The following is a 17,064-nucleotide window of genomic DNA, read 5'->3' as shown; positions in this document are numbered from 1 at the left end:
GCCATTTATAAATGACCAGCATTCTCTAAAATAATCAAGTCATAAATATCCCAACTTGCTTTCAAGTTCAAAATTAACACTAAAGGTGGTCGGCCGCCATGAACTACTCACGAGGCAGAGCACCTGAGGGTGCTCTAGTATCTGTAGAAACACAGTATTCTCCTGGAAGGGGAAAAGTGGCCGGGGCCCCGCAGTGCTCCCACGTGAGGCAGTACAACTTGATTTTGGCTTTTCCTTCTCATTGCTTGTTTCATTTTTGTTTGCTCTTGTGGGGCTTTTTGCTCTATGAAGATATACTGAAAAGTACTGCCAAGCCCTTGGTGGATGCCCAGCGCTGCGTGAGAAGCATTACAAATGCTTTCAGCAGACAATGTTTGGCTCACAGGCACACTTCTGAACCTCGGAAGAGAGCAAACTCTGCAGGGAAGGCTTTGGGAGCAGTCAGGGTCAGCGTGGACAAACGCACCCCTGCCCTTTATCTGTGAGGATTGGGTCACAGGCAGAGGGCAAGAAGAGGAAGGAGGAGGAGCCAAGGACAGAGAAGAGGACAAGGGGAGAGAAAGAGGGATGGAAAAAGAAGAGACAGGTGAGGATTTGCTCGGGCCTTGGCTGAACACTTACTGGTTGAACAGGACCCGTGAACGCACGATGAACTTGAAGATGTACTCCAAGGCTTTGATGGCTTTGTACAGCTGCTCATTGATTCCAGGCTTCTCAGCACTGGCCACGTAGGTCCGTAGCACCTTGGTCAGCTTCCTAGGCCCAAGGGAAACATATGTCAATCAAAGAGTTCAGAAATCCCAACTTGACGCTTAACTGAGAGCAAAGCTCGCGGGAGCATTACTTTTACTCTGGCTTCCACTTATGAATATATGTATGTTCATAAAGGTTTTCTAATCAGACAAAGCGCCTGATGGAATGTCTTCCTGGTAGTGTAAGAATATTAAAGGGGTGGAATGAAAGGATTCCTCACTCGGGACCATCAGCTACCTTTCTGTAGGCTGGTTGATTTGCTGCCACTAAAGGCCTTACACTGAATAGGAAATTGTTAGCTCACAATTTCCAAATAAGCAACACATAATTCTAAATGACTTTCCAAGGATCCCTATTAAGAGGATGAAAGTAAGATTTTTAGAATAGATGTTATATTTCTTAATAATTGAATTCCCCCAAAACATTTAATTTTAAAAACATAATTAATAACTGTACTACTCATGGTCATATTTATAAACTGGGAGTATGAAACAACTCACTGACATGAAAAAGTTTACACAAATCACAACACATACAAATTTATCAGAATTATTTTTCAAATTATCCATCCCATGACAGACATAAATATGAGAAATAAATACAAATGAATTCTTCACTTGAAGACTGTAATTCAAAACATCTTAAGGTTTTGGCAGTTTTTATTTGGGTGGGGTGAAGTTGTTTGTTTGTTTTTATTTTTTGAGACGGAGTCTCTCTATGTCATCCCGGGTGCCCTGGGAAGATTCAGCAGTTCTCAACCTGTGGGTCTTGACCCCTTCTTAACTCCTTTGGGGGTTGTATATCAGATATCTTACAGATCAGATACTTACATCACAAATCACAACAGTAGCAAAGTTACAGTTATGAAGTAGCAATGAAAGAATTTTATGGTTGGGGGTCACCACAACATGAAGATCTGTATTAAAGGGTCAAAGAATTAGAGGGTTGAGGACCACTGAAAGACAAGACTGGCCTCAAGAGTATTAGTATAAAAGGCATGTGCGACCACACCCAGCCATAGACACCTTTTTACAAAATTGTTGGCATAGGGAAAAGCTTCAAATTTCCTTTTTTTGCTTCACTACATATAACCAGAGAGTTCAAATGGTAACCGATTCATTCAGAACTTCAGGGTATGTGAGAAGTTCAATTAAAAAAAAAAACAAATTTGAAAAATATAATTTTTTTTAAAGTAATCAACTTCATTAAGAAACAAATACATGTAAATTAAAACAAGACAGGGATGAGAAAGCATCTCAGTAGGAAGATGCCTACAGCAGGTGCCAAGCCCAGCATCCCTGCCCATGGGGAAAGAAAGTAAATAATACAGTTATATAAACAAATAACAAGTAAGACATTTGCCTAGTAAAGACAAGAGGGGGGATAAACAGGAACAGTACCCTTTGGAGGGAAACCAACACACATATATCAAGGCATTTTATCACTGACACAGGCACAAACAAAAAGAGTCAAGTCCTTTGCCCTCAGCACCTTCCCTTTCAGGAAGTCTCATACAGCAGCATTACAGGTGTAGTCGGTAACATTTGCCTCAGTTTCATCTGCAGTAGTGAAATATATAAGCAGTAAGATGCCTATCACCTGAGCTGTTAAATAATTTAATTATGAGAGAGAATGGAACACAGCTCAGCTGTTAAGTACAAAAAGGGAGAGGCTGGACAGGAGGATCCATCACCACTAACGTGGACTGGTGGAGCTGGTCCGTTTGTTTGGTTTATAAGGCCAGGTCTCCTGTGGCCCAGGCTGACCCTGAACTTGCTGCTATGCAGCTGAGAATGACCTTAGACCTCTGCTCTTCTGGCCTCCACCTCCAGAGTGCTGGGATTACAGGTGTGTGCCCTCAGACCTTGTTTATAAAGGGCTGAGGCTCAAGCCACGGCTTCTGTGCACTCTCCCAACAGAGCTGCATCCACGGCTACACCCTGCCAATCTATGCAAAGGGATGTTTCTAAGTTGCTGGGGGAAAAACAAAGTGAAACAATAATTTCATAAACTACATATCGGTCTCTCTGGTCCAGCAAATGGAGTTCCAAGTGTTCACCCAAGAGAAATGAACAGTGTGTCTATAAAACACAAGATTTCTCAGCCTTGTGCAGAATACCAGGAAACTGGTGGCCCCCAGCCCATCTATCACTAATGACGGAACATGGAAGAGTCAATTACAACTAAGAAATATAAAAGGACCCAATTCAAACAATGACACACACAGCAATATGGACAAATCTCAAAGGCATTATGTTGAAGGAAAGAGGCCAAGTACACAGGAGTACATGATGTCCCAGAGAAGATGAAACAAGCTGTGATACAGAAGTGAGAACATAGCTGCTTCTCTGAGAGTGACACCAACTCTGAGACCAAGAGGGGGGTCTTCCTTGGGTGTGGGATAGCAATGTGTTACAGTTATCTTGTCCCCGGTAGTAGAAACAAGGGTGAGGAAAAAAAAAAAAACTGTCTGAATTCATAAAATGACTCTTCCTACATGTTCATTATTATAGCAATGAACATGCTTTTAAATTTTATTATCTTTAAAGATTTGTTTACTTTTATGTGTATGTGTGTGTACATTCACCAGTTTATATATACCACATGTGGGCAGATGCCCACAGAGGCATCAGGTCCTAGGGAACTGGAGTTACAGGCAGTTGTGAGGTACCATGTGATGCTAGGAATGAAATTCATTCAGGTCCTCTGAAGGAGCATAAAGTAGCTGTAATCACTGAGCCATTTCTCCAGGCCTACTTCCTGAATTTTAAGCAAGCAAAAATACCACAGTGTACGGTTTGTGGTGATGGATCAGTGAGTAATGTGCTTGCCACACAAGCAAGAAGACCTTAGTTCAATCCCCAAAACCCACTGCAAAAGCCAGGCACTGCTGTAGCATATGCTTGCAATAGCAGCACTGGTGAGGCAGAGACACGAGGATTTGTGGGATTTACAGGCCAGTGAGTCTAACCAAATCAGTGAGCTCCAGACTCATTGAGAGGCCTTGCCTCAAAAAACAAGATGGAGAGTGGAGAATTCCTGATATACATTTGATCTTTGCATATACACACACCTATACAGACATATGTAGATATACAACACACACACACACACACACATACACGCACGCGCGCACACACACACACACACACACAATATTTTTAGATTTTTTTAAATTTTTTTAAAAATTTTTTATTTGAGGGGGCTGGAGAGATGGCTCAGTGGCTAAGAGCATTAGCAGCACTTCCAGAGGTCCTGAGTTAATTCCCAGCAACCACATGGTGGCTCACAACCATCTGTAATGAGATCTGGTGCCCTCTTCTGGCATGCATGTGTATATGCATATAGAGCACCAGATACATAAAATAAATATTTAAAAAAAAGGAGCATGAACATTTTTTAAATTTATTTGATATGTATTGTTTTCTTGTTTTCATGTATGTATATGTACAACATGAGTGTCTGGCACCATTAGAGTCCAGAAGAAGGCATCAGATTCCTGGAACTAGAGTTACAGACTGGCAAATTCATTGATAAGGAAACAAAGTTTCCTTAGAATCAAGATTTTTACTGATTTTGAGGCTGGTGAAATGGCTCAGGGGTTAGGATCACATCCTGCTCTTCCAGAGGAACCAAGTTTGGTTCCCAGCACCCATGTAGGGCAGCTTACAAAGTGCCTGCCACTCCAGCTCCAAGAGAACTGGTACCCTCTTCTGGACTCCACAAACATCTGCACACACATGCCCATACCCAAACAAAAACAGATATAATTTAAATTTTTCTTTTAAAACCCTTAGGAAGAAAAAGGTTCTACTGTTTTAAATGCAATGTCAAACATGTGAGGTCCGATTTTTATTATATTACCTACATATGTGTTCTTATTATTTTTTACTAATTCTTGTAGTTAATGTAGAAAACAATGGATTAGCAGCTTATCAAAACATGGTAAAAATAATTATCTATTTTCCAAAACACAGGTCTTTTCAGTAGACAGGACAGACACAACAGGAGGCTATTGATTCATACCTCTATCTCATCTAAGCCTAAAGATAAAAAAGGTGCTTTAATTTCTCCCACTGAATAATTTCCCAAACACTAAAGACACACACACACACACACACACACACACACACACACACACACACACACGCAAGCACACACCACTTTTTTATAAATGGGGTCTCATACAGACCAGACTGTCTTCCTACTCATGTAGCCTAGGCGTTTGAACTTCCAATCTTCCTGACTCCAGCCTCTGAGTGCTGGGACTACAGGTGTGACCCATCACAACCAGACTAGATGATGCTGGGCCTGGAACTATGGGATTCAAGCATGCTAGGCAAGCGCTCACTCTACTGAGCTATATTCCCAGCCCCCAAACTCCTTCCTCTTCCTTTTCTCCACCAGTGAGGATAACAACCCTTCTCTCAACAACCCAGCACAGAAGGCTGAGGACCACGTCAGGCAGTAGATGCTCCAGGTAGAACTCAGCCCTGCTCTCAATTCCTGAGTTCAAGTAGGAAGGCTACTCTCAAAACGGTTGATGAGTCATACTTAGAAGGAAAACTTTGAAATCAGCTTACAAATGGAGACCCTGCTACAGGCATAGACATCTGCTGGCCTCATCCACAATCCCTGAGTAGCCACACTTGGTCACTAGGGCAAGAAGACACCCCAAACTGTTTCTTTCCCAGAGAGTCTATAAGAAAATGTCTAATATGCCAACCCACAGGGCATCTCCACTGAGCCAATAGAGAGCTTTAAATAAACATTAACAGAAGACTAATAAAAGGCTCATCACAGCTTGCTTTGCAGGCTTCAAGAAGTTCTGCAAATGCCACCCTTGCCAGGAACTCCGTCATAAACAGGCAGGACAGGACAGGAAGGGACCTGAAGAACATCACTGGGTTGGGAAACCCACTGGATTCACTGGCTGCTATCACTGGGCCTTGAGTTCACAGCTACATGCAGGCTTTTCTCTAACACAGGCTTTTACAAATTCTCCTCAGAATCATAGATGGGGCGTTGGACTCATTTTATAGACTCTAATTTCTAAGTGTGGTGTTCTCAAAGAAATGGTGTGCATGACTTTTTTTTTTCATTTTCAATGCAATTACACAATACAAAATTTGAATACATGTCATTAAATCCCAACATGAGAAAGCAGGTAAATGAACCTCAACAACTGCTTGCTGTCTAAGGAGCAGGGTTTATTCTGAGCACTCTAATAACTCATTCAAATTCTCAAACAAGACTACAATGATATTCTTTATATATATATATACACACACACACAAAAAGGCTGAAGGCCAGAGAGGTTAAGCAAATTGCCTAAGATCACACAATTCATAAAGGACAGAGCTCTCATTTAAGCCCATGTATCCTGAATACAGAATTGTGTTAACAAACAGGAGGTAACCTGCTTTGCTGGCCCAGGCCCTATACATCCCCTGTGTGCTCAGACAGAGTTGGGGACAAAGGACCCAGATGGACAGAAAGGAAAAAAAACTAAGTTGTTTAATAGCTAAAACTTGTGTATGAAAAGGGAAGACAAACTTTACAAAGTAAGGAGACTGGTTGAAGAATACATAACTGCATTTTATGTACACTAAAGGGCCAATCAGCTCAGAACAGAAACACATCCATTTATTCATTCATCAGCTGCTTGCTGGGGAGCTGCAGCATGACAGGTGCATGCATCCATAGATCAGCTTCATCGAACATAAGCACAAATTTTCAAAGATAAATGGATGGTATGGAGGATTCATTCCAGAACAGGAGGCTTATTTATCACATATCTCTTCTAACAAGATTTTTAGGTCTGTTAAGAAGGAAACAATAATACCAAGTATGCCAGTAAACCCAGAGTTTGGAGTCGAGAAATGTATGGTCATAGGCCAAAGTCACAGAGGAAAAACATCACAAACATCAGAGAAGGCAGCAGTGGTTTTCAAAGAACCCAGGAGAACTCACGTGTAGGCCAAGGTCGCACTGAAGTGTTTCTTAATGTAAGTCTCCAGAACAGGATTAAAATGCTGAAATTTCCTATCAGCGATTAGTCCAATGATAAAGACCTGTCAATGGAACCAAAGCAGTCTCAGTGGTGGCACAAGGAAAACCATTCTAGAATCTTATCTGTGACTTGAGAAAATAAGCTGGAAATGTCCCTGCAGAGGCCATTCCCAGGTTTGTATCTCCCTACCCACACAAGGGTATTAACATAACTATAGTTTCACATTCAAAGTATCTTTGCACTCCTACAGGCTTCCGCCTTTGATGGACTCCACAACTGAAAGGCTTTCAAGGTGACTGAGATGGGTCCCTTCCCCCTTCAAAGGCTGCAGCATGAAAGAACACCTCACCCTCTGAGCAGATGAAAAGGAGACCCCCTTACCAGAGCATCAAACACCAAGGTATCAAACGTCTCACTCTCAGAGTTCTCCATCATGATGTTGAAGAGGGCATCCAAGGTGTCCTGCAGGAACTGCAAAGACACAAGAGGTCACTGAACAGTCCCTGCACCCTACCTCCCCTAGCCTATGACAACCATGGTCTCTGGCAAGACTCCACTTAGCCACCTTTCCCCAGCCCTGGATATAGAACTTAAACTTGCAGCCAGGAATGGTGGTACACACCTGTAATCCCAAAACTGGGGAGGCCAAGGCAGGAAGATTGTCTGAGCCATACAAGGAGTCCCAGGCCCACCTGAGCTACAGAGTGAGACCCTGTCACAATAAATATATGAATTAAGTTCTTAAACTACTAATTTCCAAGGTTTTATTAAAGAAGCTGGTTGAGTGAGGCAAAATTTCATTTGACTGAATTACAGACAAAAGAAGGTCATCCTGGGCCAAGCAGAGGAAGACCAGAGTTAGAAAATGCCCTGTGTCACCCAACTCTACATAGAGACCCTTCTCAAGCCTTCTCTTGCACATTTCATCAGGACATATCAAATTCATCTATACAAGCCAAGTCTAAGATGCCATGAGTGACAAGAAGATGCTATAGAGCACCAGGTTTCAGCTGAGCAAGGAAAGATCTCCTACCAATGGAGCCATCAAAAAGAAACTGTAAGCGTATTCTTGCAGCTGAGGAATGCAATAGTGTGCTGGAAAGTGTTTGTGTAAGACCAGTAATTGATGTATTGTTTGTACGGTCTGTTGAAACTCAAAGAAACATGGCCATACAGGAAACAAAGCATCATTCAATTAAGAAAAAAGTTAGACTTCAAAGGTATGTCACCCTAGAAGCCATCAAATCCCACATCCTAAAAGAGGTGTAAAGTGCACTAGACCAGATTATACTGAAGTGGTAAGATCCCTGGTGGTGGAGATGCCCAAGAATAAGGAGAACAACATATGATACAATATTGGCCAAAAAAGGAACAAAGTATAGAAGCCTCATCATTAGTCAGGAGGAACACAAAAACCGAAACCACACAGACTCCCACGCCACACCCACTATAAAGGCTATCACCAAAAAGATGGACAACAGTTCAGTGTGGGAGAAGATGCAGAGAAATGGGAGCCTTTGTGTATTTACTGCTGGGAGAAAATATAACGTGGTCCAGGGGCTTTGGAGAGCAGCTTGACAATGCCTCAGCAACATAAACATACATTAACCCTAGAACTGAACAACAGCATTCCTAGGTACCCATCCCAAACAAAGAAAAACAATGCTCACACAAAATCTGCCCATGAAGATCTGAAGCAGCACTGTTTACAACTGAAAAAAAAAAATGAAATAAATGTCCATCATCTAAGGAATGTGTGAACAAAGTGAATGTTTTCTATCTTCCTCTCTCTGTCCTCACAATGGACTGTCACTCAGTCACAAAGAGACAGGAAGTTCCTAGGAAAGCTACAGCATGGATGCTCTGTCCACTAACTGAATGTGCGTGAATGGAAGGAGCCAGACTCAGAAGCCACACTGCACAATAATACAATTCCATTATATTAAATGTCCAGACTAGACAGACAGAGAAAAAGAAACTAGACGATAGGTGGCAGAGACTCTGGGAAGTGACGGCTGACAGCTTTGAATTTCCTTTGTGGATAAAAAGAAAGTAGGTACTTCTTAGCTAGTACAGAGAAGTATACAACTCCATAAATATACTAAAGCTATGGAACTGAACAGAGTAATGGGTGTATCTTATGCTATACAAGTTGTATCTCAAAAACAAAACCAAAAAAAAGAGAGAGAGATAGAGAGAACAAAAATCTGTTTTGAAGGGTCAGGTAGGTGAAGTTGCTGCACAAAGAGAATCTCAAAGGGGTGGCTGCATCAGATGTTGGGTCCAGACTTTGAGATGTCCCGCCTACACACCAGCACCCACAGGCTCTGGCAGACAATACAGGGGATCTTAGATGTCACAGCCTTTTGAAGCCTGGGGAAGCAGGCCCTAGGAACCTGATCCCAAACTCGTGGTGGCTCCCACTGCCCACCTGTGCTTCGTGCTTTAAAATTAGAAGAACTGGCAGAACTGTGGCTCCGGGAGACATGAGTCCTGGTTGTCTGCCACTGTGCTACCCAGCCTCTATGACACAGAGAAAAGAGTACACACAACTGGCAGAAGATACACTACCACTACCCTTTCCATCAAGATCTCCAGTCTGGGCATGACAAGATCCTAATCAACTCTGATTATCTGGGTCTGTACAACCTTGTTGCATTTCCCCACCATTTTCAGATTGTAAATCTTGGCAAAGGTCAAAACTCCATGCCATCTGCTAACAGCCCAATGTCCCTGCCAACAGGCTCCCTGGGTACCCAGCTCATCACAGTTCATGCAAACTCCCTGCATTAGACCTACCAATGGTACTAAGACAAATGGCATGGCTCAGAGTCAGAACTGGAGAGAGCAGAGCCTCCTTCTCTGGGCACAGCACCTGGAAGTCAGGGACAAACATCTGGAAAGGGTTCCCACATACAGCCAAAGGCCTGTTGCTCAGACACCTCCCCCTCCCCCCTCACTCTCTGAGTACCCGGTGAAGAATCAACAAGCCACCTTCATTCTCCACGTTTGTGGGAATCCATTGCTCTCCCTAAACATACAAATGCCTTTCTCGATCCATCAAATGCTGCTGTCCCTCCTCCACCAGTTATGAAGATACACAAGAGAGCCATGGGATAAATAGAATACACCCCACTAGCTATCAAGAAGAAAGCACCCTGGACAACCAGACTCCTCAAGTCTGTATGACGTAGGCAAGTCAGTTTGTCTCCCCAGGACCAGCAGGGGTGAAGTGTGGTGGCAGAGGGGAAGGAACCAGTCAGGCACACAGGTAAAGCCAGGTGAGGTCACCCCAGCCCAGCCAGGAGAACCAGCTCACCAGAAGGAGGGAAAGAGAGGAAAACCACTACCACGGATGAACATTCAGATAGAATAATACATTGGCTGTGGGGAATAGAGAAGAGGACAAGATGATTCTAGATTTTTTTTTTTCCTGGTGTGACACCAAATCAACAGAAGTACAGTGAATTTGTGACATGGGGACTTCAAAATGAAAGACAAAATTTCATTAAATGCATGTCTTTTAAAGTGTGTTCATTTATCCACCCCGGTTTCCATCTGAACTGGGGATTTAGAACCCAAGGAAGTATAAAATGCAATTAGCGTTGTCCAAGGCACTGGTATGAGAACAGGACCGAGGAGATGATTAAAATTTTAAGATGAGCGAGGGTACGTTGGAGTGGGTACACAACAGAGGCAGGGGAAGCAGTACAACCAAATTAATTCACGCCGAAGTTAAGCACATTGCCGGTTAATTAAGGCCATTTTAAGTAATTAATTTTCCAGAGATAAGGCAGTCCCCTACTGCACACTCCTCTCACAGAGGGTGAAGAACTGAAGAGGCCAAATCAGGCAGTAGAGAAATGATTTATGAAGCACCACAGGCCACTGGCCAGCTTAGCGCCCCCTGGCCCAGAGGGATTGCCCTGACAACGGTGACATATTTGAGCAAGGGAATGGCATTCAAGCACCTTCTATGGAACCTGGGAGAAGAACCCTGGGTAGAAAGGATGTCAGAAGCACCAACTATTCGAGAATAAGAGAGACAGAACTTGATGCTTAAAGAAGCTGCGATCACTGCTCGGACACGGGCTTCCAGGTCAGGACACCGAGCAGAGAGGGTCTACATAAACAGCAGTACCTATACAGTGCAGAGTCCCTGTGGAGTGCTCGGCTATAAATCATACATCTATATCACATCCCCTCACCAGGGCTCAGGGGCCATTGGAGATGAGGGGGCAGAAAGATGTTAAGAGCCAGAGATCAGAAAGGTCCAGAGTGAAACAGTGTCCTCTGGATGGGACTGTTAGCTGCTCCCATGAACACACAGCAGCTGTGGTTGTCTGCACAAGACCTGCATAAGATGAAGCCAGATAAGCCCCTCCTACTAAGTGAGAAGCGGTGGATAGTTGATGGTTTCTCAGGGAGAGTTTGTTTTCGCTAAGGTTGTGGCTCCTGGTGGATTAACAAAGCTCCAGTGAATGGTTCCCTGCCCAGGAGTTTATGGGCTTCACAAATTGGAATTTTTCGAAAAAGACATGAAGTAGGGAAGGGGATTAGGGAGGTGTGGGGATGAATCTGAGAGGAGTTGAGGGGAGGATGAAGGTGAATGTAATCAAAATATATTGTATGAAGTTCTCAAATAATGAAAATATTTCAAATAAATGCATACAAAAACAAACAAAACTAACTAATATCTACCATTTCTCCAGAGTCAAAATGTGAGGCTAGAAGATGAGCTCAATGCCACACAGGAAGGAAATGACCAGGTCAGACTCTGGGTGCTTATAATATTTCTACCACACACAGAGCTGACTTCCCATGTCATTCTGAGTAACCTGAAGAATCGTGAGTTAGTAATAAAAATGGTGACAGTGACCTTGGTAAGAGTGAAACAGCGCAGTACACACAGGATATCCCGCATGGGTTAAAAGCAGGCTACCATGTCCCATGAAACCCCAAGAACCCAGAGAAGAAGGCAATGTCATGGCTGAAAGAGGCCACCGAGCATGGTCAACAGCATCAAGAACTCATCAAAAGAGGAAACAGCATCTAGCAGCAGGTGGATTCAAAGCCCATGCCTTCCAAGTTAAGCCAGAGAACCCTTCCAAAAAGAGCCCAGCAGCATTGCACACACATAGGCTTAAGTCACTGCCAAGAGACTATAACCAGAATCTTGCACTCCCCGGGGGTCAGTGCATGATAAGGGACACGAAACCCAAGACCAAGCCTCCCTCCACAGCCCATGTTACCTTCACCACCTCACCACCGTCCACTTTCATCAACTGCCGCAAGTTCTGCTGTAGAAGGTTGGTGTTGGATCTCCACTTCAGCAACCCCAGGAGGTCCACTGCAAACAGAATGCAAGAATCAGTTCCCCATTCCCATGAGAACTTCGTCTCAAATTCATGCTGCATGTGGAGTCCTCTGCGAACACTTCTCAAAAGAAAGCGCGACTTGATTTCAAAAGGTTCGCCTGTTAAATATTTCATTACTGAGTGCCAACATACTTAACACCAGTGGAGTTGAAGTCATTATTTCCAGCCACATTTACCAGGAAATGATGTTCATGTAGGAGCTTTCAAAATGCATTTGAGAACCAAAACAGGGGTAGTGTTTCCCACCGATTGGAGACTGCTGCCAACCAACGTAACACTTGAAAGATGTTGCCCACCCAGAAAGGGCTGCCAAGCCCTCGTCCCCCAAGTGTTCAAGAACAAATATCTACCTTTTTAAAAATAAAATAAAATAAATTTACGTCCTGAAACCGCAAGTTGAGCAATCTGTGGAGCCATAAACCAGGAGGAATTGAGAGTTCTTCTTGAGCAGCTGCCTGCTGCCCTCCGAGCTGTTTGTGGGTTTTAGTAGAAAAGGCCAGGATGGAATACACTAGATCTTAAAGATTCAAAGGAAGGGGGCACATCTGTATTAGAAGTACATGTTTGTGAGGGCATGGGGGGAGGAGGGATGTGTCGGCAAGTGTATGTGTAGAGGCCCAAGGTCAACCTTGGGTATTTATTCCTCCTCAACCATTCTGCATGTTGCTTTTTAAGACAGGAACTCCCACGGAATCTGCAGTTTAACTCAACTCAATGGGCTGGGCAATGAGTTCCAGGAATCCACCTGTCTCCACCCACCCACTCCCAAGGACTAAGGTTACAGGCACAACATGCCTCTGCTTTTATGTGGGTGCTAAGGACCCACATGATTTCTTCATGTTTGCACAGCAGGCAGTCTACAGACAGAGACATTTCCCCAGGCCTCGGGTTCTTTTTGTTTTGCTTTGTTGTTAAAGCTTGAAGGATTTTGCTGAAGACATTAAGACGTTCTTTAAGGTAGGAAGACAGAATCTAAGTCCTGTCTAGGAAAGCACACATGCCTGCACCCCTTCACTTGCGGTTTTATCACTATGCCATGACTTGTAAAAATGCAACTAGCAAACTGCATCTCATCTACTGTTTATGTGTATCAGGAGCATCAGCTACAGAAGAGACTGCAAGCCCCAAAATAAATAAATAAAAACGAATAAATGAAGTCAAGGCTCACACTAACACTGAAAGCAAGCATATAATTTTGGATCTAGGTAAGAATTCAGTAAACAGCCATGCATTCTAATTTCAGAATCAAGCCGCACAAAAGCCATCTACAGCCCATACAGATTTTCATGTATTTCCCATCACCTCGGGCATCTCTGAGGACTAAAAGAATAAAGGGGGGGGGGGGGCAGCGCACAGCACCCACGTACACTGTGGGTTATGTAAAGTCAGCTGAGTCACACAGTAACTACAGCACACTGGGCAGGGAGTTTCCTTGTTTTCTTGTCTGAACAGCGGGTACAATACTGCATAATTTGCAGCTCAGCTAAAAAGAATCCAACGATACAACACGTACGCAAGCTTATCAGGACACGCAACACAAAATGCAACCAGCAGCAGCCCTTCAACTATGAAAGGAGCTAGAAATCTGGGGCGGAAGTTGACGTTGTCATTTCTAACTGAAAGCAAAGTAACAAGAAAGGATACATCTTGTCCTGACACACTCCTGGTCCCAGGGTTGGGGGTATTTCCATCTCACAAGTAAGAGATCAATGTTTCTTTAATGATGACCAATGAACGTCATTCATTCCAAGTTGGTGCCACATGTGATACGACAGGGCTGAGCCTAAGCTCTATATTGCAACTTTCAATTTTTATTCATTTACTTATTTTGGGGTTTTGTACTTTTGCTTTATTTTGTTGTTTGTTTGTTTGTCTGTTTGTTTGTTTGTTTGTTCTGTTTTGAGACAGGGCTTACTAGACAGGTCATTATAACACATGGACTGCCACTCTGGGTTCTGTACTGCAAATATGAGTGAAAAAAAGTTCAAAAGAGTAAATTAATAGATCATCTCATGGGGTGGTGCTTAAGAAAGCAGCTTGCCCCACCCCCACAGAACTACTAGTCAGAAAAGGCCTTCTTTGCTCCACCCCATATTCCCAGGGACTCAACACAGGTGGATTCATAATTATTCTTTGTTTCATGAGTCCTTTCTCTCCCATTACACAGTGAGCTAATTGAGACGAGGAATCACATCTCACAGCTCTTTTCCTATCCCTTATGGCAGCCTACACAGCGCTGAGGACAGAGATCTTTAATACAAACCTTGATGAATAATTCAGCCCCTGCTTTTTTCTCTAAGTAATGGAACTTTGCAGGAACAAATTATGGTTTCAGGAAAATGATTCCCTCAGAGGAGAATCTGGGACTCCACACTCAGATGCCAACTGGGGCACCCCCCCCCCATCTTATATACTCCTGGTATGGCACAATCCCAAAAAGGGGTATCAGTGCTGGCATGAAATGAAAGCCAGATTCCTCCTTCTGTTCAGTGAGCAGCATCACTTTGGAATTTCCTTGTTGCTTGGCAACAGCTGCTGCTGAGACCAGGGCTCTCTCCCTGGGTACCAGGGAGGGAATCACCCTGCAGATGGTGAGATTCAAGGAGCTGGAAGGTGAAAGGAGGAATCCACACACCACCCTGGGAGGTTTCCTCCCCCTACCGCCCACACTCTCTCTGGAAGGGATGTGTGGTTTCAAAAAGATGCTGTGGATGAGACTTGTTTTGAAAGAAAATGATGATCAAATTTCAAATAATATCTAGCAATCAATACATCTGGAACATGACCGATATATAAGACGATGGCTTCCTCCGAAGTGAAAAGTGACACACAGCAGATCTCAGCACCTGCTGAAACACTAAAGCACCACATATAGGTGACCCAATGACCCAACTAGGGACACCACCATTAGCCTGCATTAAACCAAGCACAAACACTAGTTTGTTGAGCATACCCAGACAGTTTCACTCCTAGCACTGGAGCATTCTTTCCACAGCCCAGTCACAAACTGGAGCCCACACAGCTGACTCATGTACCCTGGGCACCAAACTCCTGCACATCCTCCCCTTCCCCACTGCTTGCACAAATCCAGTCCCTCTGGGAAGGAGTTTCATTTGCTGGTGGGGATTACCACATGGCAGGAAGTTAGGACCCTTCAGAAATGATTCAGACAAACCCATGATGACTTAGCAACCAGGAAGCGTCCAAATGGCCCCAGAGTATCAGTAGTCACAGCGACCCAAGCAACCCAAAAGTGTCTGGTAACTTAAGCCCCTCACTAATACTCAGGAAGCCAGTGGTGGGAAAGCACCTCGGGGTAAAGCTGAGAAAGAGAGACAGAGGAAGCAGACAGAGAACGTTTGGAAGACATCTGACCCAGGGCTGGCATGCCTAAGCCCTCAGGACTCCAACATTTCTCCCCTCCAGAGTCCCATCTTCCAAAGGACAGGGTTACCTCTGTGCTAGGTTTACCCTGTCAGAGTCCAAAAGATGCCTGCCCCTCAGCAAATCTCAAACTCCAGCCATGACTGACAGACAACATGGAGATGTGATTCCTGATAATGGCAGACATTAATAATCACAATTCACATCAGGCAGTTAAGAGAGAAAAAAAATTGGATTTTCAAGCTCCATTTCAAGAGAGCATAAAGTCTCTGCACAGCTATGATACAGCCACATTAGGAGGATGCGGTTTTTAAATGAAGGATTTGTACGGAGAGCCTCTGCCTCCTCCAGACGGAGTCACAGCAACAGCACTGGTGTGCTCTGAATAAGAAGTGTCTCCACCGGACTGCTGGGTTTCTGGGGAAGCGGCAAGCGGTGGGAAATGAACTCAGCCAGCCCAGGGACAAGGGGAACCCGCTGGTGAGTGACCTGCCACATTAGGCTGAGCTGAGTGTACGTGCATCAGCAAAGAGGCCTTATCTCACACCACCAGGGGCCTAGAAAATGCCGGGCAGACCAACTTCTCCGAAGGAAGATAACCTGGAATTATCTCAAGGAGAAGCTAAGACAGGGGAAGGCACAAAGACGGGAGGCACCTTGCACCAGAAGGCCTCACACCAGACGGTCTACATTCATAGTCAGAAAGCTCTGGAAGCAGGCGTGATTCACGTGGGTTCAGGGGACCTTGATTAAGGTCATTTCCAGGGTTAAGATAGGACCAAGGTTCAACTCCATTCTCTGATCTGATTTCAAATCTTATAAACTTCCCCTGATGCCTTATTTCTTTCTTTTGTCTGGAAAGTATCTTAAAGAGGAAGTCCAGAGCTGGCAAGATGGCTGAGTGGGTAACATCGCTTGCTTGCCAACAAGCCTGATGAAACTAAGTTCAATGCCCAGTATCCACAGAGGAAGGAGAGAACCAATTCCTAGAACTCTTCCTCTGACTATGACCAACCCCCCTCCCCGCACACACACCTTAAATAAATACGTGTTTAAAAATAAAAATAAGTCCTTTCATTGTTTGACCTCCCTGCAGAGCTAATCCTTAAACGAAAATAGAAGAGTGAATTTTAAACTGTGACGGATGCCACCTCCTCTTCCCGAGTGCACTGACATCTATGTGGGTCCTTATCAAAGGACAGAGTGAATGACGTCCATGCACCCACAGCAAATGCCTCCGCTCAACCAGCAGCCAAAAGGGATGTGTTTGGAGGGAGGAGTTCTAGAACTCACCATTCTGGGTCAGTTTGGTGGAGCACACCAGCGTGGAGATCTGGAAAGAGTCCTTGCTGATGGTGCAGCTCCCCAGACTCTGCATGCCCTTGCCCGTGGCCGAGTGACCCTTTTCTTCCAGCTCCGCCTTGGTAGAAGGGAGGCTCAAGTATGTGGCTGCGTCTTCCAGCTTCTTGGCTTCAGCCTGTGGGTTTGATCATACAGTATGTCAAACCACATTCATCGAGGCCACCATCCAGGTTA

The 17,064-nt window shown here is 44.2% G+C and overlaps 1 protein-coding gene across 2 annotated transcripts in view; it reads right to left on the bottom strand.

The window, feature by feature from the left end:
- Dock1 (dedicator of cytokinesis 1) overlaps positions 1-17,064 on the bottom strand; it is a 516,862-nt gene that overhangs the window by 397,061 nt on the left and 102,737 nt on the right. For both annotated transcript variants that reach the window (XM_015995837.3, XM_006976933.4), the window contains exons 18-22: positions 16,822-17,005; positions 12,019-12,116; positions 7,148-7,237; positions 6,727-6,827; positions 622-756 (exon numbers count right to left, since the gene is read on the bottom strand). In XM_015995837.3, the coding sequence (XP_015851323.1) occupies positions 622-756; positions 6,727-6,827; positions 7,148-7,237; positions 12,019-12,116; positions 16,822-17,005 (608 nt within the window). The remainder of the gene's footprint in view (positions 1-621; positions 757-6,726; positions 6,828-7,147; positions 7,238-12,018; positions 12,117-16,821; positions 17,006-17,064) is intronic.

Source organism: Peromyscus maniculatus, chromosome 1 (genome assembly GCF_049852395.1).
Source record: "Peromyscus maniculatus bairdii isolate BWxNUB_F1_BW_parent chromosome 1, HU_Pman_BW_mat_3.1, whole genome shotgun sequence".
Taxonomy (NCBI): Eukaryota; Metazoa; Chordata; class Mammalia; order Rodentia; family Cricetidae; genus Peromyscus; species Peromyscus maniculatus.
Note: the sequence above shows the minus strand (reverse complement) of the source record. Positions and strands in the feature narration are given on the sequence as shown.